The sequence below is a fragment of the Topomyia yanbarensis genome, chromosome 2 (assembly GCF_030247195.1).
Source record: "Topomyia yanbarensis strain Yona2022 chromosome 2, ASM3024719v1, whole genome shotgun sequence".
NCBI classification, from domain to species: domain Eukaryota; kingdom Metazoa; phylum Arthropoda; class Insecta; order Diptera; family Culicidae; genus Topomyia; species Topomyia yanbarensis.
In genome coordinates, this window is record NC_080671.1 from 347,032,295 (window position 1) to 347,059,911 (window position 27,617).

General features: G+C 38.4%; 2 protein-coding genes across 3 annotated transcripts; one reads left to right on the plus strand and one right to left on the minus strand.

Moving 5' to 3' along the window:
• Positions 1-11: 11 nt before the first annotated feature.
• LOC131684165 (uncharacterized) lies at positions 12-25,770 on the plus strand. Of its 2 annotated transcripts, none has more exons than XM_058966808.1 (7): positions 12-110; positions 22,942-23,089; positions 23,148-23,522; positions 23,700-24,043; positions 24,096-24,377; positions 25,109-25,460; positions 25,515-25,770. In XM_058966808.1, the coding sequence occupies exons 2-7, from the start codon at positions 23,074-23,076 to the stop codon at positions 25,658-25,660; spliced, it is 1,515 nt and encodes a 504-aa protein (XP_058822791.1). In that variant the 5' UTR covers positions 12-110; positions 22,942-23,073; the 3' UTR covers positions 25,661-25,770. The 2 variants fall into 2 exon arrangements, with proteins under 2 accessions (XP_058822791.1, XP_058822792.1); XM_058966809.1 differs by having other exon boundaries at positions 25,524-25,770.
• Positions 13,635-15,090, minus strand: LOC131684166 (protein KRTCAP2 homolog). Its single transcript, XM_058966810.1, has 4 exons — positions 14,926-15,090; positions 14,669-14,823; positions 14,460-14,590; positions 13,635-14,394 (listed from the first exon to the last, which is right to left on the minus strand). Exons 1-4 carry the CDS (start codon positions 14,927-14,929, stop codon positions 14,286-14,288), a joined length of 399 nt encoding a protein of 132 aa, XP_058822793.1. The 5' UTR covers positions 14,930-15,090; the 3' UTR covers positions 13,635-14,285.
• Positions 25,771-27,617: the final 1,847 nt, after the last annotated feature.

The following is a 27,617-nucleotide window of genomic DNA, read 5'->3' on the forward strand; positions in this document are numbered from 1 at the left end:
AACAACGAACTGAAAGCGGATAGCCAGTGAACGCGGTGAACTTTCAGCCGAAGCAAGCGACGTCGCTGTAGCGTCGGTCGGATAGCGATCCGCATCTAGACGCCGGTTCTGTGAGTACCTGATGTTCGGTGGATGATTGTATTTCGCAGATGGTCAGGTGGTGCGCGTCCATACATGCGGCGTTGTAATTTTTTTATTTCATTTTGTTATATTTTTTAGTTTTTTACTATTTGTTTATTTTTATTTTTTTAATATTTTATTTATTTTTTATATTGTAACGAGCAAGGGACTGGAAGGCGAATTATTTTTCAAATATTAAGAGCCATAGTACTCAAGGAACCCCACAAACATTTCCTGATTTTATAAACGTTTTAATGGTTACTTTATTCAGCTCTAACTGAACATGGGAAGTATACGTGTAATCATATATCGTTTATTCCACCCTTAAGCATCTGAATTTGGAGAATTTATTCAGCTTGTATGATTAAGACACATCAAAGAACAATTCTTCAGCATGCATACAGCCTGAAGAAAATCACAGTTCAGCTTTATCAGTAAACCTTTTCGTTACCGCTATTCAGCTGAGAGAATGATCATAGGAAAAATATTAAAAAATATATTTATTTTAAGTTAAGTTACACACGCCATCAATCTCTTTGGAAGCCAACTTTTTTATTAGTGTTACGTTACAGTTAGAGAAAAATTGTATTACCTTGTTGGATATCATATCACGTACCTGGATTCGAACCCGCAACCTGTTGAATACTAAGCACTTACCTTACTGTCTGCACCAATCTTGCATACATCGAATACTTTCATCGATATACCGAAAGGTCTAGGCTGCTGAATAGAGTCTGTGCAAAGGCTACAGTAGCCGTTTATAGATTTGAGTTAACCTAATTGGCTTGGATTCGAATCCCAACCTACGATACTTTTTTTCATTTGATTTTTTTTCTTGTTTGATAATATTTAGAACATCCGGGAATTTTAAATTAGACAATTTTCTAGTTGCGAAAACTTATGATTGTAGACGTTTTTGTATCCAAAAAGGTTAAGGTTGTCACAAAACATTTAAATAGGTAAAAATGGGTGTCATAGGAAAGTGGTGGTAACTGAATGATGAATTGAAGCCATTTATAATTCTAAGCTAACAATCTCCTTACCACTCCCTGCCAAATAATTTTCTTCTCAATTCTTTTTTTTGGTAAGCGGAAGTCGCTATTCGAATTCAATAGTTTATTTATTTATGTCAATTAAATTTTATTGGAATGAAAATACGTTTAAGCTCATTATACCTTTGTCTGCAAGTCGATAAGTAGAAAAAAAAAATCCATGGTAACAATGCTGGTGTCAAAAATTTACAGCAACATTCGAACAAAAAGTTTCTCTTGTATTCAATATGATAATATTGATGTTTTACAAGTAAACAGACGCGTGTAATTTGGTAAGCTTGTACATTGAAAAATTTACTAATTTTTCCGTTGTGCGGGGAGTTGGTTGGGTTCAATGAAGTGTGTATGTATATGCAAGTCATTGGTATGGTTTTTTTAGGATTGCTAATGGTAATTCTTTTTGTTAGCAATGATATTTTTTCAGGACAGATTTGAAATTGTTAATTAACTGCATAAAATTATAAGAAACTTTATAAATGTTACAAGAGCAAACCGTTGAAACAACAAATAGAATAAGAAAAGGGCACATTTAGTGTGCTAATTCGAGAAATTCTGCACGTAAAAGAAAAAAAAATAATGCGCGAGCATTGGGACTCGAACCCAGATCGGTTACCATTCGTCATGGTTTGCTAATCGTGTCAATTTTTGGAGTAGGAACAATTACCTTTGTTAAACACATAATTCACCTAAAAGCCAAAGGTGGTATAAAGGCAAATGTATTGGTGTAAATAATCTTTTGAAGACATGTAGTGCAGCTTAATGATTAAGGGTAATAGTATAGGTAACAGAATCATTTATTCAACTCGTAATTCAGTCTAATTAAGACGGTTGAATAAAAGCATTAATATTGCTGCTGCAACATTTGTTAGTGGTATAGTTCAGCCTAGTTTGAACTGGCGAATACTGGAGTTTAAATTAGCTGAATAATCTGTTAATGTTTAAGTAGTTAAGCGAAAGTTTTATTCAGCTGTCATAGGCCTTAATCTGCTTTTAATCAGACAAGTAGTAGTGGTAGTAGATAAGTAGTAGCTCCTGATGTTTGTTGGGAAGATCAAGGATTTGAAGTAAGAAAGTTTAGAAAAGCGTGGAGTAGGGTCAATGAACAAGCTTAAAGTTTCCCGGCTACTTAACTCTTTGTCTTCTGCAACGCAGGAGTCAGGATCTTTTGGCATCAAATGCGAATCACTGAGTGTGCGGCATGTCCGGACATGCGTAAAGTCAATTTAATGACTTATGCTGTCGGAACCGACAAAAAGTTGTCGCGGAAAACTTCCACCCTAAGCATTTTGCGACGATGAAACTCATTGAATGAGTTAGTTTTTGCGTGTCGTGTAGAATTGCGTGCCGGGGTGTTTTATTTCATCGACTATTGTGTCTGCCTCAACAAGTTGTGCATATACAGTCGTGATTCGCTGTATTCAGATTTTATTTTTCATTTTACAGTAAGATTGCGTTTTTGGTATGCCCATTTTTGGCAACAAAAAAGTTCCCGTTTGGCAACATCCCGGTAAAAAAAAGCGGACGAACATGGTCAGGCAATTTATGTGGTTTTCGTTTGAGGCGAAACTGAGTCAGCTCCTAACCCTAACTGCTGTCAAAATGTATGAACTGACAGCGGTTGGGGTTAGAACCTGACTCAGTTTCAGGTTCAAGCGAAATCGCCATTAAACAGTTTGACGTTTAACTCAACTCGCCTGTGCTAATTGCCCCTAGGAACAAATGCAATTTGCGAATGCGATTTAAAGGCGATTTCAACACTTAGACAAATTTTCTGGCGGCTGAAAAGGACTTGGTTGTTTTTGCATTTTCAAACATGGCGGCTCATGTTTGGCTTAAGCTTAAAATAGTTTTTTTAAACAATTGGCGTGCTCTCGCTTGTATTTTGTTTGTCTAGTGTACTTCATTTAGTCAACGAATGTGGGAAATTGTGGAATCGTGTGTAAATATAGTGGAACAAGATATCTGACCTAAACTCTTAATAATAGTCAGATTGTGATAAGTTTTGGTGTGCAATTCCAATTTCACCATTGATTCTTCCTATAGTTTGGTGGTGAGTGCCTAGTGTAGTGATAAGTTTATGTGAGTACATAATGAATTCGAAAATAAGTATTATTTGTAATTTTCATAGTAGGCAATTAAGGGCGATTAAATGGCGCGTTCCCTGGGCGATTTAAAGGCGGGTAGAGCGGCTAAAAAATGACGGCGGCAAATCGCCCAAATGTTGCATTTGAAATAGCCTCCTAATTGCCAGCAATTTGCTGGCAAATTGAAGGGAAATTAGCGCATCCGAGTTGGCAAATAGCCACCCGTTAGCCAGCAACTTGCCCTTTTTGACTGGGATTGTTTTTGTTTATAGTAACCCAGTCAAAAAGGGCAAGTTGCTGGCAAACGGGGGGCTATTTGCCAACTCGGATGCGCTAATTGCCCTTCGATTTTCCAGCAAATTGCTGGCAATTAGAAGGCTATTTCAAATGAAACATTTGGGCGATTTGCCACCGTCATTTTTTAGCCTTTTTGACTGGGATTGTTTTTGTTCATAGTAACCCAGGCAAAAAGGGCAAGTTGCTGGCAAACGGGGGGCTATTTGCCAAGTCGGATGCACTAATTGCCCTTCAATTTGCCAGCAAATTGCTGGCAATTAGGAGGCTATTTCAAATGCAACATTTGGGCGATTTGCCGCCGTCATTTTTTAGCCGCTCTACCCGCCTTTAAATCGCCCAGGGAACGCGCCATTTAATCGCCCTTAACTGCCTACTATGAAAATTACAAATAATACTAATTTTCGAATTCATTATGTACTCACATAAACTTATCACTACACTAGGTAACCACCACCAAACTATAGGAAGAATCAATGGTGAAATTGGAATTGCACACCAAAACTTATCACAATCTGACTATTATTAAGAGTTTAGGTCAGAGATCTTGTTCCACTATATTTACACACGATTCCACAATTTCCCACATTCGTTGGCTAAATGAAGTGCACTAGACAAACAAAATACAAGCGAGAACACGCCAATTGTTTAAAAAAAAAACTATTTTAAGCTTAAGCCAAACATGAGCCGCCATGTTTGAAAAACGCAAAAACAACCAAGTCCTTTTCAGCCGCTAGAAAATTTGTCTAAGTGTTGAAATCGCCTTTAAATCGCATTCGCTAATTGCATTTGTTCCTAGGGGCAATTAGCACAGGCGAGTTGAGTTAAACGTCAAACTGTTTAAATCGCCTGACTATGTTCGTCCGCATTTTTTTTGACCGGGAAATCTTTAAAAAAATACTCAATACACATTTTGTTATAATGATGGATATCACTTTTGACTTTATTTCTAAATATAGGAGTCATATTTATTATATTTTATGGGGGCGGGAAGAACGAATAAAATTAAATTTGAGAATTTTTTCTATCATTTCATTCCATTTCACATATTCTTATACAATTAATGTTCTTGTAACATTTATGATGTCACAAATTGAAAATATAAGCTTTTAAGGTAAGGTTCCATTTTTGGCAACTGTAAAAAAGAATATTGTTGCCAAAAACGGAATCCTAGTGTACCATTAGATTTTTAGCAAATTCAGCACCCCACAGTTTCCGTAAAGTAACGTAATCATTAAATTTGCCGTATGTAAGTTTTTCATCGTTTAAAATTGGTGCTCATACAATTTTGAGTGTCCAGTGTGAATTGGAGAACCGGATACAAATTACAACAACTTCACTGTCGTGATTTGTATATATTTATATTGCGTCATTCTACTGATAAGTTTGTCGTTTGACTCCCGTAATTACCAAATAGATTTCTAGAGATAATAACATTTTTATTCTGGTCAAGTTTCAGCTCTAGATCAGATATATTCTTTGCAGTAGTTCCGGTTGGAGTTTTAATGAAAGAAACTGCTTAGATTTCCTGTTTTTGCTTATATTTTCAAAATCCTTTAGGGGCATCATCGAACAAAAACCTTTTTCTTAACTACTCTAACACACGTTTTCAACCATCGACCAATGTTTGTAGTTTTCCTGTGCAAGTTATGATTATTTTTGTAAGAAAAACCAAACCAGTGCCACGGTATATTGAGTCATGTGTTGTTCATGCATATTCTTTGAGATAGATGTTTTATTATTGTCAAATTTCGCTGGCATAATAGACATGCATCTAGCTCACTTTCATAGGTGCATGCTGTTGTCTGAGTGTAAAGAGTATCATGGCTAAGTATATAATCATAAGGGATTTGGCGGACAGAGCACATTCGCACAAATTTGGCTCCATTTTTGGACAAAGAGGAAGTTTCTTTTACTTACAAATTTCCTACCAATATCAATTTGATTCCTACAGATCAGGATTTTTGTGAATTCTCTCATGTTTAAATACATGTTAGGAATCCATTCGTTATACATTTGTGCCGCAGATTCAACAGAAAATGAAGATTAATATCGCATCTTTCTGAAATTTTCTATCGGCAAACGATTTTTTTGGAGTATCCAGTTTTTTCAGTTGTTTTTCGAAAAAATATTCCAATTTATTAGAAAAAAAGCTATTGGCACTAATGGCTCGAACAGTATACTATAGTTCTTTGAACTGTCTGTGGCAAATGTATTTTCAAGAATTGTGAGGATTACGTCGCAAACTAGTTTACATTTGGAATGTACATGATTTGTATAAACTAGCATCGATGGTATTTAAGGTACATACGACGAAGTTTGAAACTTACAGCACAGACTAACAGACATAACACTATGAGGAAATTCCTTAAAAAATATCGATCAGCGAATTTTACTAGAACACTAGCTCCACCTTTTATACACGGTCCCAACCGCTCATTTGCAAAAGGGTTATCCCGCAGACTCAGGAACAATTTTTCGCTAGTGGTCTATCCCCCGTATACTTGCACATATATCAGTGGCGCCATAATCTCAAAAAAATATTTAAAATGACTGTTAAATCGGGCGAAGAATTGTTTTCGAGTGTTATGTCTGTTAGTCTGTGCTTACAGTACTAGTGAATGAGCCACTTTTCCAAAATTTGCACGAAATAACAATTTTATGTTTTACTTTATTAATTTTTACATGAAATGAGTCTAGCCGTTTGGCTAATTTTATCATTTCATTTATTTTGTTCATATCATTCCTTTCGTTATTTAATTCATTTTTCTTATTTTTTCATTTTATTCATTTGATTTATTTTACTCGTTTAGTTTTAGACAAACATATTAAAAGATTTTTAGAGTAAATGAGAGCCTTTCTTTGTTTAGTCTAGTCTAGTCTACACATACACAGCCAATACATGTAGGGATCCTGGAAAATTGCAGACTTTCGCCGACAATTTTTCTTGTCAATGTTAATGTTTATGGCACACATGGTATGTTGCACAAGCATTAAAGCGGCCAGGCCAACTGCGCAGCGCACAAAATAAAGATGATTTAAAATTATACGACAATTGAATTATTCATTTAATAAAGAATTTAATCAACAAATTAAATTGAACCTTGAATAAGGAAGAAACGTGGACAACCGTACCGACCGTTTCAATTTGATGGGGGTTTGATAAATCGTTGGGAGTGACTTGGCTAAAAGGGTCAATGTCACTCCTTGGTCCAAAGTTCCAGGGATGGGACAGAGGTATTAAGTATTATCCTGGCTAATAAGCGTAGGTTATAGCGCCTTTGCTCGCTTTCTGAAATAATGAAAGAAAAAAATTGGCGAAATCGGTTGATTAGTATTAGCGAAGGAATCAAGATAAATACCATTCCAATTCAGTAGAATGGAATAACAATATATAATATTATAAATAATACTAGAACGAGCTCACCGGTTATAAATACCCGCCGAAGCTGATACAGAACCTGACACATCCGTCATTGCTCCCGTTATGCTGCTGGCGGCACTGACTAGATCGCTCGTGATCTATCGGTGAGCCTGAGTCCACCTAAAGACTCCAGACGCAAACCTACATTTGCGAGTGAAAATCAAAGAACCATATCTCAAATGTTTGCTAGTTCCACTCGTTCGCTTTCACCGAAATACGAGTTCTTGATAGTGCGGGAAAACTAACGCCAAACCTTGAATTTGTTGGTTGGTCTGCATTGTTTAAAGGTACGAGACTTGGTGGTATTCCTCTGATTGGTGAGGTATCAATTTAACAGATTTTCCAATTTTTCGAATTTTTGAGGAAAATCTTCACTTTTTCTTCAAACTGGGTATTTTTGATGCACTTTACTTTCGGTTTTTGTTTGAGAGGTTGAAAGAAAGGCTCCGCATCGGGAGACGACGGCCCGTAATGCTGGCAAAAGGATTTTCACTTCTCACCGCTTTGTGTTTGATTTTGGATATGATTATCTGTATATGTCACGTCGAAATCCAATGGGGAAATTTCCGCAAAGGTAATACGGGGATGGGAATAATGACGGTATATATTCGTTGCTTAGGTATTGCATGAGCATCGTATGAACTGCAGGCTGTTTTGGTATAAACTTGTACATATTTATGTAAACCGCGTATATATTTTTCGAATACAACATTGCCCGATGACGACATCAAAGGAAAAAATGTTCCGCGATTTTTTTTAACTAAGGAGAAAATTTTGGGTGAATACCAATTTTTTCTCTTAAGGAGAAAATTTATTGACCAGTCTGCTTCCTCGTCTCGTACAGATCAGAAGCCAAAACACCGTTTGTGAACATCACCCAAACAAAAAATAAACCGCGCTGTGCCGCTCTAACGCGTACGTGAAACATATAGACACAACTAAGTTCAGTTGCACCTAATTGCGAATTTAAGACTTTCAGAGTGCGAGGTAGACCAGTTGATCAAGGTGAAAATGGAACCTAATCTTACACACATTGTTTCACACATCCAACTACACAATACAAGACAAGTAGTACTTATAACGTTCAACTTCTTGGACGAGGCAGAAAGCTTCATAGCAAACAACAATATGCAACATGACGTTGAATATGAAAACGTAAAAAACCAAGATCCCCGTGTATATGGATCTGGATCTAACGGACATGGCACCTCGTAATAGCACAGATTATATTAAAAGATTCATGTCGATGTAAAGGGTGAACACGAAATTATTGCGACGCCGAAAATGTCATGCCAATTTTCTTATAATGTTTAAAATCAAACCAAAATTTTAGGGTAGTTTTATACATATATTTACTTCAAAAATCAAAAGAAGAGTTAATCGATGGAGCCTTGAGTGTAAAATTGGACGCATTTTCGCTTGATGTCCTCCATCAAAGTCTTTACAGTGTCATCCGGTACCAGTTTCTCAGTTTTTTTCCATTTTCTTAACATGTCCTTGTTGTCTTTGACTGTTTTCTTGCTCTTCCGAAGTTCCCGCTTCATCATTGCCCAGTACTGCTCCACCGGGCGCAGCTCCGGACAGTTTGGCGGATTCATGTCCTTTGGAACAAAATGGACAGAATTGGTCTCATACCACTCCAGGACACTTTTAGAATAGTGGCATGATGCCAAATCTGGTCAAAATAGCGGAGCTTCGTCGTGCTGCTGCAAGAACGGCAAAAAGCGCTTCTCGAGGCACTCAGATTTGTGGATCTCGCCATTTACTGTGCCCTTTGTTACGAAAGGCTCACTCCTCAGTCCGCAAGAGCCGATGGTGTACCAAGTGAGATATTTGGAGGCGAACTTCGACATTTTCTTCTTCTTAAATTTGTCGTCCACATAGAACTTGCTCTTGCCGGTGAAAAACTCCAACCCCGGAATTTGCTTAAAATCGGCTTTCATATACGTTTCGTCGTCCATCACACGAGTTTTAGCCATCGATTGTTGCCGCTTATCGCGGTTTGGGAAGTTCTGTACCTTGTATGTATGTAGCCCAGCACTCTTCTGTGCATTCTGGACGTAGCTCTGCGACATGCCGATCTTTTTAGCCAAATCACGGCTTGAGACGTTGGGATTTGCCTTAATCATCCGCGTCACCTTTCCCTGTCTTTTTGTTCTCCGGGCCCGGTTTTCTTCAAGCTCCTTTGCCGTGGTCCAACGTCAACCGCTCCTGGAACCGCTTCAACACTCTGGAGACGGTTGAATGGTGAATGTTCAACATTTTTCCCAACTGCCGGTGCGACAGGTCAGGAAATTCCAGGTGTTTGAAAAGAATTTGTTCTCTCAACTCGCGTTGGTTCACTTCCATTTTCGTTGAATCGAAAAACACGACTTCGAGTTTGACAGCATGTAAACAATACACATCAATGAGAAAGTGTGCAAAATTTGGTTGATTTTTATCCAATGGTAAAAAAGTTATGCCCTGCTGAATGTGTCGCAATAATTTCGTGTTCGCCCTTATCTGTCTCTAACGACGCAAGGAGAAACTTTTTCCCTGACATTCTCAACGGTTTGAACGGTTGTTGATGGAATTGGCCGTCCGAATAGCCTCGTACGCTCATTTCGCACTAAAGTGGTGAGCGACGATTTTGCATTATAATGGGCAAAAAATGAAACACGTTTTATCTTCTTTTTAAAAAACTGAAAAAAGAAATTCATCTGTCAAAATTAATGTTTCAGAATGGCGCATTCACAAGTATGTTTGACAATCAGAAATTCTTACGATTTTCTAAGAAATCGAATTACCTCCACGATCCTAATAGCCCCGGGTTCCCCTATACACACACAAAAAGGATTAAAAACATGTTTGCGCATAAGGGATACAAACTCTATAACTAAACGATTTATGGAGATGTGTTTCGAGTCCCTCTCATCAGAAACCGACACTAACTTAGTGACAGGGTAAAGCTAGCTCTCGGATTAATGCTAGCTCCAAAAACGGAGACACAACTTTTTTTTATCTTAAATACGTTTATTTAGGCCCAAATGCGGTAGCTTAACGAGGCCGATAATTCATTTTTTTAATTACATGGCACATGTTGGTGGGGGAAGGAAAATCCGTATTTAGGGGCGGGTTGCTCCCCTCTTATGTTAGTAAAGGAAAAAGGTAGGAAGTGGGATACATATTGTGTATTGACATTGTCGTTTGGTGGTTGATCATTGTGGCGGGTATGCATACTTTGTTGTAGTGGTTTCCAGCCTGTAATCGCAGTAGCGAGGGGAGGGTCGATATATCGGATAATTGTTGGTACTCAGATGCTGTCATGATGTTCTCTATATCATCTGCATGTGAGGTATGTCATGATGTTCTGGTTAGACGGTTATCAAGATGGGTATGCATCGAAGACTCGTGAAGCAGTGCCATATTGTAGATACAGGGATAGGTTAGTGAGGTTCTACTGTGAATGAGAGAGAGAAAAATGTATTAAACTTGGGCATCAGTAGTTTTCAAAAGGATATAGAAAAGAAAAATATAGGGGCGGTCACCGCTTGCCAGGACGTCCCGGACTGGCACATAGGGTGATCTACCTCGGGCCCGAAGGGAATCTATTAGTTGGGATCTGGCAACACAGTACTCTGCGCACAGCCAAGCAACATGCTCGATGTCGTCATAGCCGTTCTCACAAACACAATGATTACTTTCAGCAAGCCCTATACGACGGAGATGCGCATCAAATGTGTAATGGTTGGACATGAGCCTTGACATCGTACGAATAAAGTCCCGGTTCACATCCAAGCCCTTAAACCAAGCATTCGTTGATACCTTCGAGATAATGGAATGTAGCCACCGTTCCAGATGCCCCTTGCTCCATGAAGTTTGCCAACTATCGAGCGTCCTCTGACGAGAGATACTGAAAAATTCGTTGAAGCAAATTGGTCTTTCGTAAGTGTCGCCTTCTAATGCGCCTACCTTGGCTAAAGAGTCCGCCTTCTTATTGCCTGTAATAGAGCAATGTGATGGGACCCAAACCAAGGTAATCTGGTAAGATTTTTCAGATAAAGCACTCAGATATCCCCGTATTTTTCCCAGGAAATACGGTGAGTGCTCTTCAGGCTTCGCCGCACGGATGACCTCAATGGAACTGAGACCGTCCGAAACGATGAAGTAAAGGTCTGAGGGCAGGGTGTCAATGATTCCGAGAGAATACTGAATGGCAGCTATTTCTGCGACGTAAACTGAAGCGGGATCATTGAGTTTGAATGAGGCAGCAAGATTTTCGTTGAAGATACCGAAGCCTGTGGACCCGTCGAGAATTGATCCGTCAGTGTAGAACATTTTGCCGCAGTCGACTTGATGGTATTATTAAAGAAAATATTTGGAACCACTTGTGGGCGAATGTGATCCCGGATTCCACATGGATGTGTCGAAAAATACAATGGGATCAGAAGTATCTAAGAAATGAGCACTATTAACGTTATCCGAAGTTGAATTGATGTTCTGTGCTATGTAATCGAAGTACAAGGACATGAATCGGGTCTGAGAATTAAGGTCGACGAGCCTTTCGTAATTTGCAATAACCAATGGGTTCAAAATATCGCATCGAATGAGCAATATTATCGTCCCGACACAACTTTTGTACTTTGGCAAACAACCAGTCATGCGTGATGTTCCGCATGACTAGTAGATTGGTTAAAGGCTACTGTGCACCTCGGGAATTTGATCACGAGATTTTGTTCTCCATCCATTTCAAATGGGAGATGGATTTTCGATTTTCCGCGATGGAAAAAAGTCTATACGAAAAAATCAACATTCCCGAAGTGTAAACCTAATTTTGGATTTTTAAATTCTCCACATTTTGGTTTTTTAAATTCTCCACACCAAAGATCCGGGCGGAAACAATTCAACATGAATGGTTTCCGTCGGGAAAAATGATTAAAGGCTACTGTACAGCTCGGGAATGTGATCGCGCGATTTGGGCCGGGATTTTGCGCCGGATTTTTCTCACGGAAAAATTTCCGCCGATATCTCTCCAAGCTGTCAAAATAAAACTTCTGCTCCTTCTAAAAATACCAGTTGTATCAGAACAGCACAGATTTTTAAACGTAATAAAAACATCATTTAAGCTGATGATACCGGGGAAAATGAAACATGGTTCGGCTTAGTAAGCCAATACAGTATGCACTATGCTATATTATTTAAATTGGTTGAAAACTAGTTGTTTGCCAAGGAACACAAATTGTATCTCAGTTTTTAAGGCGTTCAGCGACAAACTTTATCTAGAAAACGTTAATTTTGTTCACTCGACCGTAGTGAGAAATCCTAAATTTTAATTTTCATCAGATTGTGGGGAATATTCATGTAAACAATTCTGTCATAGAGACCCTGTATACATTCCATGGTTTGGCCTTTAGTGAATAAAGTACACACTCCTGGCGTTTCCGATCACTGTACATCGTGTTTTGAAAGTAACTATTATATTTTGTTCCAATTGCTCTGCAGAAAGCAGGAGCCAAAAAAAACCTTGCCTTCGGTTTGCTACCAGCAGAAAAAAAGAGAAGAGGAAAAGACAGGAACGATTTTCTTCCTATTTGCTCCGGAGTACTTCCAGTGTGTCCTGGTACTGGAACAAACCTATTTATCATAAAAAAAGTTTCAAGTGACGTGCCTGGTCACCGTTAGAAACTGAGTTCCATTGCATGAATATTACGATGGGTACCTCTCACGATGACTGTACCGAAGATCGGAAGGGTGGTGGGAGGGAAAATTGGTTGGAATCAATGCACCTCATTACAAGTATGGGCGCATGTGCGAAGAGCATGTACGAAGGAGCTATTCATTGTCTTATGAGATAAGTGAATACGTTCGTTGCTGATTCATCATTACTTCGGTTCGTAGGGATAGAGAAAAGTAGAAATGGTCGGCACAGTTTATACAGAACAGTAAGCAGAGAATGAATCAGAGATGGATTCAAATTTTGCTCGACTGGTTGATATAGTCTCACTCTTTGCGTAATTGTTCTTGATAAACTGTGGTAACGAGAACATAATGTGCTACTTCTCATTGCTGCTATATGCATCCTTACTCATCTCTAATCAAATAGTTAAACGAATTTCACTACTGTCTGTCGGAGCAATCTTGTTGCTTAATAAAACCGCTGAGAACTGACATACAAATAAAGTTTTCAATGTGTATCATTCTAAAGATAGCAATATACAGTATGTAAAAAATTGAAGACACCCTTTTATCGTTCCAGTATTATTGTTAAAAAAGGTTTAGATGTATTATATGATGCTACCGTTCGATGAAATCAAAATTGTTTTGTTTGGGTCAGATGGCATAATTACGAAGAACGAGAGGGAGTTTAAACGGGTCATCTTGGATGAATGAGAAAAAAATCGAACCAACTGCCTTCCAAAAACTTGTAGAATCCATGCCGGATCGATGCCAAGCCGTGATCTTGGCGGAAGGAGGCCACACGAAATATTGACCATGAGAGTATTTGATGGTGTGTTTATTTTTTCTAAATCTTACCCTCACTGAAGGAGAAGACGAAAATACTTAGTTATTTTTTTCTAAATGAAATCAGAACAGTTCACAAAACATCCAAGAAAAAAAATGCATTTTTTCTATCATGCAAAAGTTTTTAATTAGTTAAAAATGAAGAGTAGAGTGTCTTCAATAATGTAAAACAATTCTCTTTAGCCGTATCGGTCAAAATCTTCATGTCGTCGCAAAGGAAAAGCGGGTCCTTGTAATTTGATATTGATGTCATTAAAATAAATGAGGAATATTACTGGGGCGATATGGCTTCTTTGTGTGATGTCGGATATAACGATGAATGATGTAAACAGTCTATAATGCTGATTTCGAGTTGCTTTTCAGCGAGATAGGAACGACACCAGCGACGTTGTGCTTGAATAGCAAATTTGCCAAGTTAATTTATTGGGTTGGATTTGAGATTTCACTATTTTTTCTTTCCTCCGGGGTGCAGCGTTTATTTTCACGTTTCAACACATTTTGAAATTGGGGACACAGAATCAAATCAATGAATGGTGTATTTAAGCAGATAATACAAATCAATTAGTCAAATTTTATCACTAATGCAATGGTTAGAAAGCAATTTTCGAGAATTCTATAAATGGGCAAGACTTTTATACGAATACATTTATTCTGAAAGTGTGTAAGGGAAATTGATTCTGAATTGTATTGCATGATACGCCTAACTTGTATTATCCGGGACTACAAAAACTAGGTTCGGTTTCGACGTACCAGTAATTTTGATATTTTATATTTGCTGGAGTCAGCTTACGCAATTAGTATTCATGGCCTTTATTTCTTCTTTTTCTTTCCGGTATAAGTTTCCACCGGTATTGGAGCGTTGTGCGTTTTTTGTGAAATTTTATTGATATAGTATAGGGCAGCAATTGAGAATAAAATGCTGAAATAAAAATCGAAGGAACATTTACTGGTGCTGCGATTAGCCAACCAAGCTGACATACGTACCATGTGGTAGCACACACTCGGTGGACCATTCCGCAGGCGATCAATGATCCAATCAAGCAGAACGCAACCTCCGGAAACAATTTTGCCTGAAAGCCCTTACCTAAAACCACCGTTTCTAAATTGGATACCGCCTATAAAGGAAGCGTCGTTCGATTAAACACTATAATATAGTACTAATATTATTAGTTTTTCTAAACAAGGATACTAACCGTAAGGGAAAGAATGAAAAGCCAGGACCCTAGATACCCTCCGAAAATTGTGGCTATTTGGGACGAGGCGATCAGTGGTCTGTACATTTGCATGACAGAGAAAATCAGGACGGCTGTAACCGAGGCCAGGACTAGTGAGACCGACGTTGGAACGGCTGCAAAAAGTGTATTTTAGAAAGAAGCCGGTATTCCCAACGTTGGTTTTGTCAAAGCTAAGATATATTTCAAAGCCGAGCGTAATGCAAAAAAATGCCTACCCATGGTATGGTGTTGAAGTTGTGTTTTGTGACCACCAAAAAGACAACTTGTAACTTATTAAACTGTTTTTAACATTAATTTATCAAAACAAAACCACCTCCAATAACTAAACTGTAGTAACAAAATCCAAAATCTATGCGCTACACAGTTTCTCTCTCTCTCTCTCTCTGATGTTTAACGTGGACGACGCCCACTAATGTCAAGGTGGGTACAATTTCAAGTATAGCAGGGTCGCACTATTAAAATGACATTGTTCATTTTTATTGCGAATTTTACTCCCAAATAGACTCACAGCAAAATAATGTTGTCACACGAAAATATTCTCACACCGCATCTACCATAGTTTGGTTGTTTCTGTGGCTAACGAAAACAACATGTAACGCCCTCTCCAGGATTGTGCATAAGATATTCGGTTTGTTTATTTACTGTCTCCCGTGCAGTTTAACGTGAGAATATTTATTATGCTGCTTTCAAAATGTGCACGAAAGTCTATCTACAGACGAAACTGGTAATAAAAAAATATTTAAAATATGACTCCTGCACTGAAAAGAACGAAATGGTAACTACGTAATCATGGTAGAAATAACCATTAGCAATAAATAGTAAATTTGGCCATGAATAATTATAAAACTTCTACAAAATGCTTAAAAGTACCATGTGGGTTGAAAAAACATTCATGGTAGTTTTGACCACTTTGCGTGATTGATTTAGTGTTTGTTGTTTTTTTATTTACGTGACCTTAATTCGTCACGTATGTTTGATTTAATCTTAATTCCATGTTCAATATAATTACAACATTTTTAAATTTTACTATACTTTTGGGTTTGATTTAGCTCTTGCGACTCTTGTCAGTTTTACCAATAATCTCGTAATAATGAAAGGAATTACTAGCGTTTTTATCTGAACACGGTTTACTTTATAAACGACTAGATACTTGGTAATTCTTTAAGTACTGGCTATGAATGTAAATCAAAGCTGTCTACCATGTTGTGAAAATTTTACTCTACGTGAGAGTGCTTTTTGCGTTGCTTCTCGTATCCCCGGAAAAGAACAGTTTGGAAAGGAAAGTGAATCAGGCAGAAATAACAAAAAAAGGCGACGACCACAAATAACCACTGAAGCATTATTTTAACATCGATAATGTTAATTTGCTTTAAAACTACTTTTTTAAAGCAGTGCTGGGTAATGAGTGTTGGAAATTGATTGCATCAGCGGTATGTCGAAAAGAAGGGTTTGGATTCAAATACTGTGCATCGAGATCATCTTAGTATGCTTGAAAATTACGAAAAAGGTAACAAGTTTCGCATGAGCTACTCAGATAATGGTCTCTAACGCAACGAAGCACTGTAATCTATCGGTATCTGTGGCACTTCGTGTTTCTGCTGCTGAATCTAGAAGTACGGAAGTGATCGCAACGGCTTTTTTTCGTAGAGGTCACTCTGGTTCGATTACATAAATGATTGACAACAGGAATGCGCTTTATCGCGGTCAGATATTATAAAATATCAGAGCACTACCAATCATCTGAATAATACAGCAAAACTCGTGTGTGGCTTGAAGATTGACGAATGGCTAATAGAAATCATGGAAATCCGAAGTTGTGATGAGCACAAACACGATTATAAAAATTTCAGAGCACCTGTTGGATATTGGAGCCAAAGAAGTTTTACCAACCTCGTGCGACTAATTTACATAAACGTACCATATGCGGCCAGACTAGCATCCTTTGATTTTTCCAGAAATGGGTTCATAGAGAATATTTTGGTCTAAATAAATGATATTTTGGACACAACCGAAACAAAACTAATATTTTGGCAACATTAGTCGGAAGCGGTATGTCATTTTCAGTAGGGATTAGCAACACGCAGGAAAATTGAGCATATTTGAACCAAAAAAATGTGTTTTTGAATCCAATCATTTAGTGTTTTTTCACGTTAACCAACAAAATTATTGGCTTGAAAATATTTTTTATTGGAACAGCAATAAATATTTGCTTTCAATAAAACATTTTAATTTCAATAATTTTTTTTTGATTTTAATAAAAAAAAATATTAAAAAAGGGAACGATAATTTTTTTATTGAAACTATAAATAAATTTTATTAAATTTAAAAAAAATAAATTTGTTGTCTCCCGACCAATAATTTTTTTTTATTGAATTTAACTTATATTTTTTATTGATATTAAAAATCTTTTTTCTGCCTGAAAATATAAGACGAGGTGAAAATAGAAGCTAGCTGGCGGATCCTATTCTAGAAAACGGCTTACATATACAAGGCTAGCTCTGGCGTCATGGAAATCGTCGGCGATTAGATGACAATTAGATGAAATTAATATATTCTTTGCTGCTAAAGGATGATCGACGCCTGGTAGATCACAAGGAAGCTATCCCGATGTCCAAATTCTTTGCTGGCAGCAGACAATTACGGTTAGATATATTTTCTATTCTTCTATTTGGTTTAAAAGTTAAGCGAGGGTGAAGAAATTGGCCCTAAGTGCTCTCTCTAGCTGGTGATTGCGGAACCAATTCAGGGTCAATGGAAACAGTACCTAATCCACGATTAACATGGCTTCACGCATGGATGCTGAACGGCGACTAACCTGCCGAGTTTAGAATCCTACATAACAGGGAGCATGGAAGGTCGCACTCTAACTGATATTATTTAGACCAACCGATCTGCTGTTTTTCATATAACAAGTGATAAAATGGAGAAATTTGCAATCAACGGTAGTTTTTGCAGCTGTTTCGATCCTAAATTTCAGATCGAGATATAATGATTGTCATTGGAGATTGCCAGGTACTTATTTTTAAATCTGGAACAGCGTAGGGAGCTACTTGGGACCGTTTACGTTTCTGGATTACTTCAATGACGTGTGTTTAGTGCTGATAACTCATCGCCTGTCCTGCACAGCTGATTTCGTTTCATCCGCTAAATTCATGATTGCCGATTTTCCCAACAACATCATGTAGCCGTCGCTGATAGCTATGGAGCAAAAACTGTGTGTAAGTGTGCAAATCTGAAGAAAAGAGCTCGGCGATCGAATTCTCATAGAAGACTTTTTGGCTAAGCTATGTCTGTCTGATAACTCAAAAGTACCGTACTGCATGGAAGACCTCGACTGAGTCGAATCTCTCGTTTTGTTTTTGACAACACTAATAAGTGCGAAAGCGACGCACAGCGCAAAAGTACCTAAATTTAAGTTAAAAGAACTTATTCTGTGCACGCAACCATAAAATAACCTACAGAATAAGTTCTTTTAACTTAAATTTAGGTACTTTTGCACTGTGCGTCGCTTTCGCACTTATTAGTGTTGTCAAAAACAAAACGAGAGATTCGACTCAGTCGAGGTCTTCCGTGCAGTAAAGTACTTTTAAGTTGTTTGCGATATACTCAAAATTAAGTAAATTCAACTTAAATTTAAATAAATTAAACTCAAGGTTGAGTTATTATTTTTGCCGTAGTTAAATAGAAACTACCTTCAACACGGTTTACCTAATTTCACCTTCCTGCACGACCCGAATAGAAATGTACATTAACAAAACCATTATTTTCACTGTGACAGTACAGTAATTTTACAATAATTTATAGTAAATTCTAGTGTTATGCTACAATACCAAAACAATAAGCTTTAACGTTTCTACAGTAAATTTCAATGTAAAATCGACTTTTACAGTAAAAAGGGGGGTTATGTATCTTAACATTAAAAAAATCGATTTTTTCCATACATTTTTTTCTCTCGAATTTAATAGGAATTAACTGTAGCAGTTTTTTGCTAAACAGTAAAATTGATAGTAACATGAAATTTTATTGTAAATCTACTGCGAGAACTCTGCATCGAACAATGTTGAAATGGTAATAACTGTTGCGTTCATTATTCAAAGGCAGTGTTCTGATTCCGTTATCCATTCCTTTATTCGTGTTACAGTTGTTGGGAAAGGGATACAAAATTCCTGCATTCATTAATTTAATTAGCAATGATTCCAGAAGATGTATACCATGATTTTACCTACATTTTATACCCTTTAAATAAAACTTGTGTTCGCAACGCAATGTATCGAACATAATTTGTAGATTTAGGCACATATTTTAATATTAAACATAATCCTAAGTTTAGAGATATATCGTGATATAAAGCACACTACTGTTTATCGGATATTATTTTCCATTCAAGCTGTCGTTATTTGACATTTGTTCTCGTACTCACTTTAGCAGGATGTCGTCTAGACTGTGTCAGTAAATGATGGTAGGTTTTTTACTCAATGTTGCCCAATGAGGCGCGGCGACTATTCTGTCGGTAACACTCCCCCCCAGTACGCCTGCTGCTTGCGCTGGCTTACTTGTTGATCGCGCCGAATATTCGAAATCTCTCGACTATTGATCCACAGACCTATTTTATCCTCGACCAGTCTATGCTGGATAGCTATTTTAAGTTTTACTAGACACTTGAAGGTTTGAAGTTTCCTTGTGAAACTGACAAAGTGACAAGCTCCGAAGAGTGGCCCTAATTAGGATCCCTAAATGGCTTCGCAAACTCTTTCGACGGCATCGTACATCTATGGTATGGCATTGAGCCCGACGACGAAAATTGTTCACCACTCTTGGCCGTTCGACACCTGTGTGGTTGCAACTATCTACGCCTTCACCCTTCTTCTGATGACTCGCACAGCTTCGCAAACTCCCTAGACGACATCGTACAACTGCGGTTTGGCATTGAGCCCGACGACGAGAATTGCGCTCCAGACATGGCCGTTCGACACTTATATGGTGGCGACAATCTACGCCTTCACCCTTCACCCGATGACAAATACAGCTTCGAAAACTCTTTCGACGACACTGTACTGCTGCGGACTGGTATTGATCCCCACGACGAAAAATGTTTACCACTCTTGGCCGTTCGACGCTTGTGTGGTGGCGACAATCCACGCCTTTACTCTTCATCTGGCGACATGCTAAGCTTCGAAAACTCTTTAGAGGACACAGTACTCCTGCGGGCTGATATTTAGTCCGAACACGAAAATTGCCCACCACTCTTGGCCATTCGACGCTTGTATGGTGGTGGCAATCTACGACTTCACTTTGTATCCGATGACACGCACAGCTTCGAAAACTCTTTCGACGACATCGTACTCCTGCGGGCTGGCATTGAACCCGACGACGAAAATTGTTTACCACTCTTGGCCGTTCGGCGCTTGTATGGTGGCGACAATCCACGCCTTCACCCTTCTGGCGATGACAAACACAGCTTCTAAAACTCTTTCGACGACACCGTACTGCTGCGGACTGGTGTTGATCCCGATGACGAAAATTGTTCAACACTCTTGGCCATTCGACGCTTGAGTGGTTGTAACTATCTACGCCTTCACCCACTATCTGATGATTCACACAGCTTCGAAAACTCTTTAGACATCGTACATCTGTGGTTTGGCATTGAGCCTGGCAAGAAACATTGTTCATTCCTGGCCGTTCGACGCTTGCGTAGTGGCGACAATCTACGCCTTCACCATTCATCCGATGACTAACACGGCTTCGCAAACTCTTTCGACGACATCGTACTCCTGCAGGCTGGCATTGAACCTGACGATGAAAATTGTTTACCACTCTTGGCCGTTCGACGCTTGTGTGGTGGCGATAATCCACGCCTTCACTCTTCATCTGGTGACATGCACAGCTTCGAAAACTCTTTAGAGGACATAGTACTCCTGCGGGCTGGTGTTGAGTCCGAAGACGAAAATTGTTCATCCCTCTTGGCCATTCGACGCTTTTATGATGGCGACAATACACGCCTTCCCCTTTCTTCCGATGACTCACACAGCTTCGCAAACTTTTTTGACAACATCGTACTTCTGCGGCCTGGCATTGAACCCGACGACGAAAATTGTTTACCACTCTTGGCCGTTCGACGCATGTATGGTTGCAACTATTTATGCCTTCACCCTGCTTCCGATGATTCGCACAGCTTCGCAAACTCTCTAGACGACATCGTTCAACTGCGGTTTCGCATTGAGCCTGACGACGAGAATCGCGCACCAGACTTGGCCGTTCGAAACTTGTGTGGTGGCGACAATCTACACCTTCACCATTCATCCGATGACAAACACAGCTTCGCAAATTCTCTAGACGACATCGTACAACTGCGGTTTGGTGTTGATCGCGACGACAAAAATTGTTCACCACTCTTGGCCGTTCGGCGCTTGTATGGTTGTAACTATCTACGCGTTCACCCTCTATCTGAAGATTCACCCAGCTTCGAAAACTCTTTAGACATCGTACATCTGTGGTTTGGCATTGATCCCGACGACGAAAATTGTTCACTACTCTTGGCCGTTCGACGCTCGTGTGGTGACGACAATATGCGCCTTCTCCATTCATCCGATGACTTACACAGCTTCGCAAATACTCTAGACGACATCGTACATCTGTGGTTTGGCGTAGAGCCCGACGATGAACATTGCCCACCAATCTTGGCCGTTCGACGCTTGTGTGGTGGCGACAATCTACGCCTTCTCCGTTCATCAGATGACTAACACATCTTCGCAAACTCCCTAGACGATACCGTACTCCTGCGGGCTGGCATTGATCCCGACGACGAAAATTGTGCATCACTCTTGACCATTCGACGCGTTTATGGTGCCGACAATCCACGCCTTCACCTTTCATCAGAAGACTCGCACAGCTTCGCAAACTCTTTAGAGGACACAGTGCTCCTGCGGGCTGGTATTGAGTCCAAAGACAAAATTTTCCCACCACTCTTGGCCGTTCGACGCTTTTGTGGTGGTGGCAATCTACGACTTCACTTTGTATCCGACGACTCGCACAGCTTCGAAAACTCTTTAGATGACACCGTCCTCCTACAGCCTGGCATTGAGCCCAATAACGTAAATTGTTTACCACTCTTGGCCGTTCGACGCTTGTGTGGCTGCGACTATCTACGCCTTCTTGCATCCGATGACATCTAAAGGTGTGTGGGTATACGGTAACGTCCAATGGTTCTGATGCATTCGTCGATCGGTTTAGAGCAGGCTCAGACATTGCGATGAGTTTAGTGTCACTGTCTACATGTTCTGATGTTAATGTCGTTTGTTCAGGGACATGCTGGTAGACCCGGACGAAACAATGAGAATTATGAAGCTCATTCACAGCAGATGTTCTGGCGAAACGGCGTGTTTGCTTTTTACTTACTAGCCAAAAATGAATTTTGTATATTGTTGCGTTCATTATTCAAAGGCAGTGTTCTGATTCCGTTATCCATTCCTTTATTCGTGTTACAGTTGTTGGGAAAGGGATACAAAATTCCTGCATTCATTAATTTAATTAGCAATGATTCCAGAAGATATATACCATGATTTTACCTACATTTTATACCCTTTAAATAAAACTTGTGTTCGCAACGCAATGTATCGAACATAATTTGTAGATTTAGGCACATATTTTAATATTAAACATAATCCTAAGTTTAGAGATATATCGTGATATAAAGCACACTACTGTTTATCGGATATTCCCAAGTAACATTTCATGGTTTTCTAGACGTTTCAATAGCCAGTACTATTCAGCTCCAGCTGAACATAGGCTGTGTACGAGTAATTAATATTCGTTTATCCCACCCTTAAACATCTCGATTTGGAGAATTTATTCAGCCTACCTGAACCATGCTGAATAACACATTTTAAGAAACACTTTTTCAGCTTTTGTACATCCTTAAAAAAACCTAGTTCAGCTAAACCAATAAAGGTTTTCCTTACCTTTCTTCAGCTATGACAATTAACATTGGAAAATTAAAAGCAAAAGTTGAGAATTCATTCTTTTTTCACATTGAATCTATTTAATTTAACCTCATAGTTGTATATTCATATTGTTTTGGTATTGGTATTAATATTGTCAGCAATGAAAATTGTAAATTCATATTACCTCGCACATTGATGTAATTTTCTCGTAGTTGGATTCGAACTCACAACCTGTTGAATAATAATCACTTACCTTATCCCTTGCTCCAATCTTGTATATATCAAACGCAGCAAATTCTACCTATATATTGAAAAGACTGATCATTTGTACCTAAACAAACGTAAGACCGAATAAGCGTGTAAGCTTAGTAATCTGTCAATGAAAAATAATACGGGTTTGATGCAGTTTCGATTTCGAGTAAAATGAGCCAAAATGCAGGTAAAATAATATAAAAAACCTAGTAGAACTATTTTGAAACACATAGTCATCGTTACAGGTGGGAATCATCACTTTACCATTGTCCAAACGAAAGAAGCAGGTAGAATGGTGCTGTCTATTGTGCCACATCAATGGGTGAATGGCAAATACCTTTCATGGCCGGACAAAAAAGCGAACAAATTGATTAAAGATCCTTCTTCCAAACCTGGAAAGACATGGAACAAAATGCTTTGCACGGTAAAACGTAGATGGATTCCAAGTTATTTGGACGCTGAAAAAGAAACGGCTGAAATGTCCGGTCATACTACTGACGCATCTGATACCCCATTGATAGTGCCGTCTAAAAAAGCCAGAACAAAGGGTTTAGTTCCGAACGGAGTTAGGCAGAAGAATGGCAGTAGCAGGGACTTTAACAACGAATTCTTTGAAAAAGGTAAACGTTTTTTGCCTTTTGTTTATAGTAAGGTTACGTAATCATATTGATAGTCGACATTGTCAACTGATACACACATATCGTAGATATTTTCAATGAAAAATCTGTTAGAAAAGATGAGGAAACGCAATTATTAGCTACCCAACGTCAACTAGATCTAACTGTATTATATTCTAGATCCTCTTGTGTTTCCTTCGAACTCACTACGACCGATTGCTTCGGATCCAACATCAACTACGGCAACACCAGTTCAAACGTTGTCAACTCAGCCGCTATCACATATTGCAGAGCTGGCTTCAGACCAAGAGCTTTCATCAGAGCCAGAACAACCACTTATAACACAAGTATTTACGTTGGCACCAGCTGATATTTTGGACGAAACCGAACATATTGGGGAACATTCACCAATTGACATGTGTACACCAACCGTGTATAAAACTTCTGCGAATCAACCTCCGAAACATGACGTTATCGATGTTTTCAGTGAATCGTCGGGTGGATTCGCTTGCAATACTGAACAGGTATATGTTTTCATTTTGCATTGGCCTAATTTATTCATTATGCTTATTCCAGCAAACAAATCAGAGAGACGAAACGACGAAAGAAATTCTTGCCAAGATTGATAGCGTCAAAACGGAGATTACTGACACGGTTCTCAACGCAATTCAAACGCTGATGACGAAAACTATCGCTGCAGTCAAATGTGATTTTGATGCAAAATTTGCACTAATCCAACAACTTAAAAACACTCCCCATGATAATACCACGGATTTCAAGTTCACGCCGGTGTCATCAGTAAACGACCTTGAAGAGCTGGAAGATAACCTGAATGACAACGAATACTCCAGGAAAATGGTAGGTCTTTTATTTGGAATTCAAAATATTAGAACCTTTTGCCAAGTTAGTATAATTGTCACATCAAATCACACAATGACAATCAAATATCAAATCGCAAAACTCACACTAATCTGTTTGGTTTTAACTGTGGTGGTATTGCGCACTGGATAACTTTTTATTTTCACACAAACATCGCCAGGCTTCAATGGTTTGACTTTTATTTAATTGTTTTGTTTCCGACTGATCAAACCATTCGGAATTCAGTTCGGAATCCGGAGTGGAATATGTAGGTTTGTTCAAGTACATGGAAGTTGCTCCGGAGCAAACAGGAGCAAAATATGCTTGTTTCTTTTTACTCCGGTTTGCTACCAGAAGAAGAACAAAGAGAAGAAGAGAATACAGGAACAATTATCTTCATGTTTGCTCTGGAGTACTTCCAGTTTCTCCTGGTACTGGAACAATCCTTGCATGTGTATTTCGAATGTGTGACACCCCTCACTCTATTAAGGCAGGTGGATGAGATGATAAACTAGAAAAATCTATTAGCCTTTAGTCAGTTGATGCACGTTTTATACGCCCAGCAGTCCCCTGGTAGCGGAGAACTCAGAAAAGTTCAGTCGGAAAATGAGCCGGAATCGAAAATTTTAAATTTAGTACTGTGAACAAATAAAAGCTCATTTCAGTAATTTTGTGATTTGTATTTATACGTCTATGATGTATCGGTTGACTAATGTTTACTTTCTTTATAGACAATGTTCATGAAAAACATAGTTGGTGTAACCGGCGATGACTGCAATGGCCAAAATACCTGCTATCAGCTTGTTGATTATTTTTTCAACCGAACATTTATGGTGGAGTGCTCATGGAATGGAGGCAGTCGAGATGGAACTCCGAAATGCGCGATTAAAAGATATACTAACATTCTGAACTTATTTTTTGCAATCGTTCGGAATGCCAACCAAGGATTTTCCCAAACATTATTGGAAAAGTTTTTCAAATCAATTTTGAAAAATTCTAAAAAACGAAGCCAATCAAAAGGCTTACGTCAATCGTCGATTCATAAGAGGTCTAAGAAATCTGTGGTCAACGCCTTACGAATGGGTATACACCATTATTATTATATTATTGATTATTCTTAATTCATATGACTTTCAGAAAATTCAGAGGAACAATTAAATGATTACGAACAGGACCATCACGACAGCGATGCTGATACCGCTGAATCGAATTCATTTGATTCAAATTCTGAAGCTGATAAGAGGGATGAGAGGCTGATATGTGAGAGTCGATCACGTTCGTGATTTAATTTTGTCCAGTCTAATCAACATTCCATTTTTAAACTGTTTTACTTTACGATCAATATGATCGCAGAAAGAATACTCATTTTGTAGTTTACGAGGCAAGTAGAAACATGCACCAAGAAATAAATAATTTGCATTTGATATTATCATTCAAAAGTGTGTTGTAATGGTATAAATACAGTTTCCTCTGCTTTGTACTCTATTGCTACCAACTTACATAAAATATTTTCGAGGTTATACTTAACAGAATTATTTAAGTTTGAACTATTTGCCAAATATATATGCAAGAATGATGAGCGAATTGGTAATACAAAAAAATCTTGCATATTTATAATAGATTGACCATTGATGTGAATTTTGTCATTTTTATCTCTAGAAGCACTTATAAATTTAACTATTTGCTTGTCTTTTGTCATAAACCATGCATTTCTGAACACATTACTCAGAAAAAGGCCACTTTTCACTTGACAACGAATGGTTTTGCCTGCCTTTTTAATACTGGGAGCAGCTTCGTCTAGCTGGTTATTTTTGGATAATACGCAATTCCTCTCGAAAATTCTATTAGCAACTTGTTCCAAACTTTTGTTTCCTTGACGTAACAAACTCTTAAGTTGATATAATGCGTTTTCAAATGGATAAGCAGATATCGTCTGTAATGAACCAAATCTGTTGACGTCATTGACTATGTGTTCTAAGTTATGGATATTGCTGGTGACGTATTGTACTCCATAAATACTGTTAAATTCTTCGATGTATGCTTCAAACATTCGTTGGGCGATTGGACGGTACTTAGTATAAATATCACAAGAACAAACCGTCACGGCAACAAACAAAAGAAGGAAGTGGTTATAAATATGCTCCTTTAAGATGTCCTTTAAAACAACAATACTGATATAGTTCAAAAAACTCCTCCATTCCGTAGCCTTCCAAAATCCCAGGCAATCCAAGCCTCGCATTTTTCTATGTATTTCGGATGGTAGGTTAACCTTAAGTATTTCATTGGATAGAGTTTCAATCTCACGAGAGCACAGTTTTCCTTCAAAGCCGAGACTACCATCTCTCCAACCAGTGAGGCATCGTTTCATAACTCCTAACTCTAGTAAATGTAATGAATCAGCAACTATGAAATCCTGAACCATATCAACGCCAGGCAACCTTATCAGTGGCGAATCTTGCTTATGATGCTTTCCATATTCTGCACATCGAAACTTTTCATCGGTTCGCAGTTTACAACGAATTTGTGGAAACACTACAGTTCGTGATATATATGAATATTCTCCTTCCGTGGTACATTTAAGACATCCATGTACACCATTAAAGTTAACAACCCCTAAAATGTACATATAGCTAAGACCAATTGACAACATACATAAATATAATTCATTTCAAATAAACAACCTTTAATAAGTGCGCGAGCTGGTGAATCACAGATGAAACATCTGATTTGTATACCAAGTAGATGCCCATTTACAATAAGCCCATTAGTTAGAAGTGGTATTAATTCATCTACAAATGGTTTCAAATATTCGGTAATATCTAGCGGTTTGTTCTTTCCAAGAAAAATTCCAATTGGCATTGGGCGTATATGGGGCATTTTATGAACATTGCATAATATTGGCCAAAATTGATATTTAGAACTGTTATGGATAGGAAGTCCGTCAATGTTAACGTTGATTTGTATTGTGATGTCTTCTGACAAATTTTTGAAAGAATTCCTTAAACATACTTCGATACCTTGGTGCCAATATTGACCGCCAGAAATTTGTTTGCATGAAGTGCTGGTTTTTTTTGGTGTTTCCATCAATGTTCTGGGATCTTTTGGCAGGTTCAAATCGCCGTATACACGTCTGATTAAATTCAGAATTCCTTTCAGTGCTACGTGTGGGATGTTAAACTCAATTGCCCATTGTCGTAAGGCTTCTCTCGAATCGTTGCACTGCTGGTAATTACCGTAAAC

Bases quoted from the DNA above. Each gene is read 5' to 3' on its own strand.
- LOC131684166 (XM_058966810.1), bottom strand. The intron at 14,591-14,668 runs GTTAGTATCCTT...CTTCCTTTATAG, and splicing joins TTTTCATTCTTTCCCTTACG to GCGGTATCCAATTTAGAAAC. The intron at 14,395-14,459 runs GTACGTATGTCA...TTTTTATTTCAG, and splicing joins CGAGTGTGTGCTACCACATG to CATTTTATTCTCAATTGCTG.
- LOC131684165 (XM_058966808.1), top strand. The intron at 23,523-23,699 runs GTAAACGTTTTT...ATTATATTCTAG, and splicing joins CAACGAATTCTTTGAAAAAG to ATCCTCTTGTGTTTCCTTCG. The intron at 24,378-25,108 runs GTAGGTCTTTTA...CTTTCTTTATAG, and splicing joins ACGAATACTCCAGGAAAATG to ACAATGTTCATGAAAAACAT.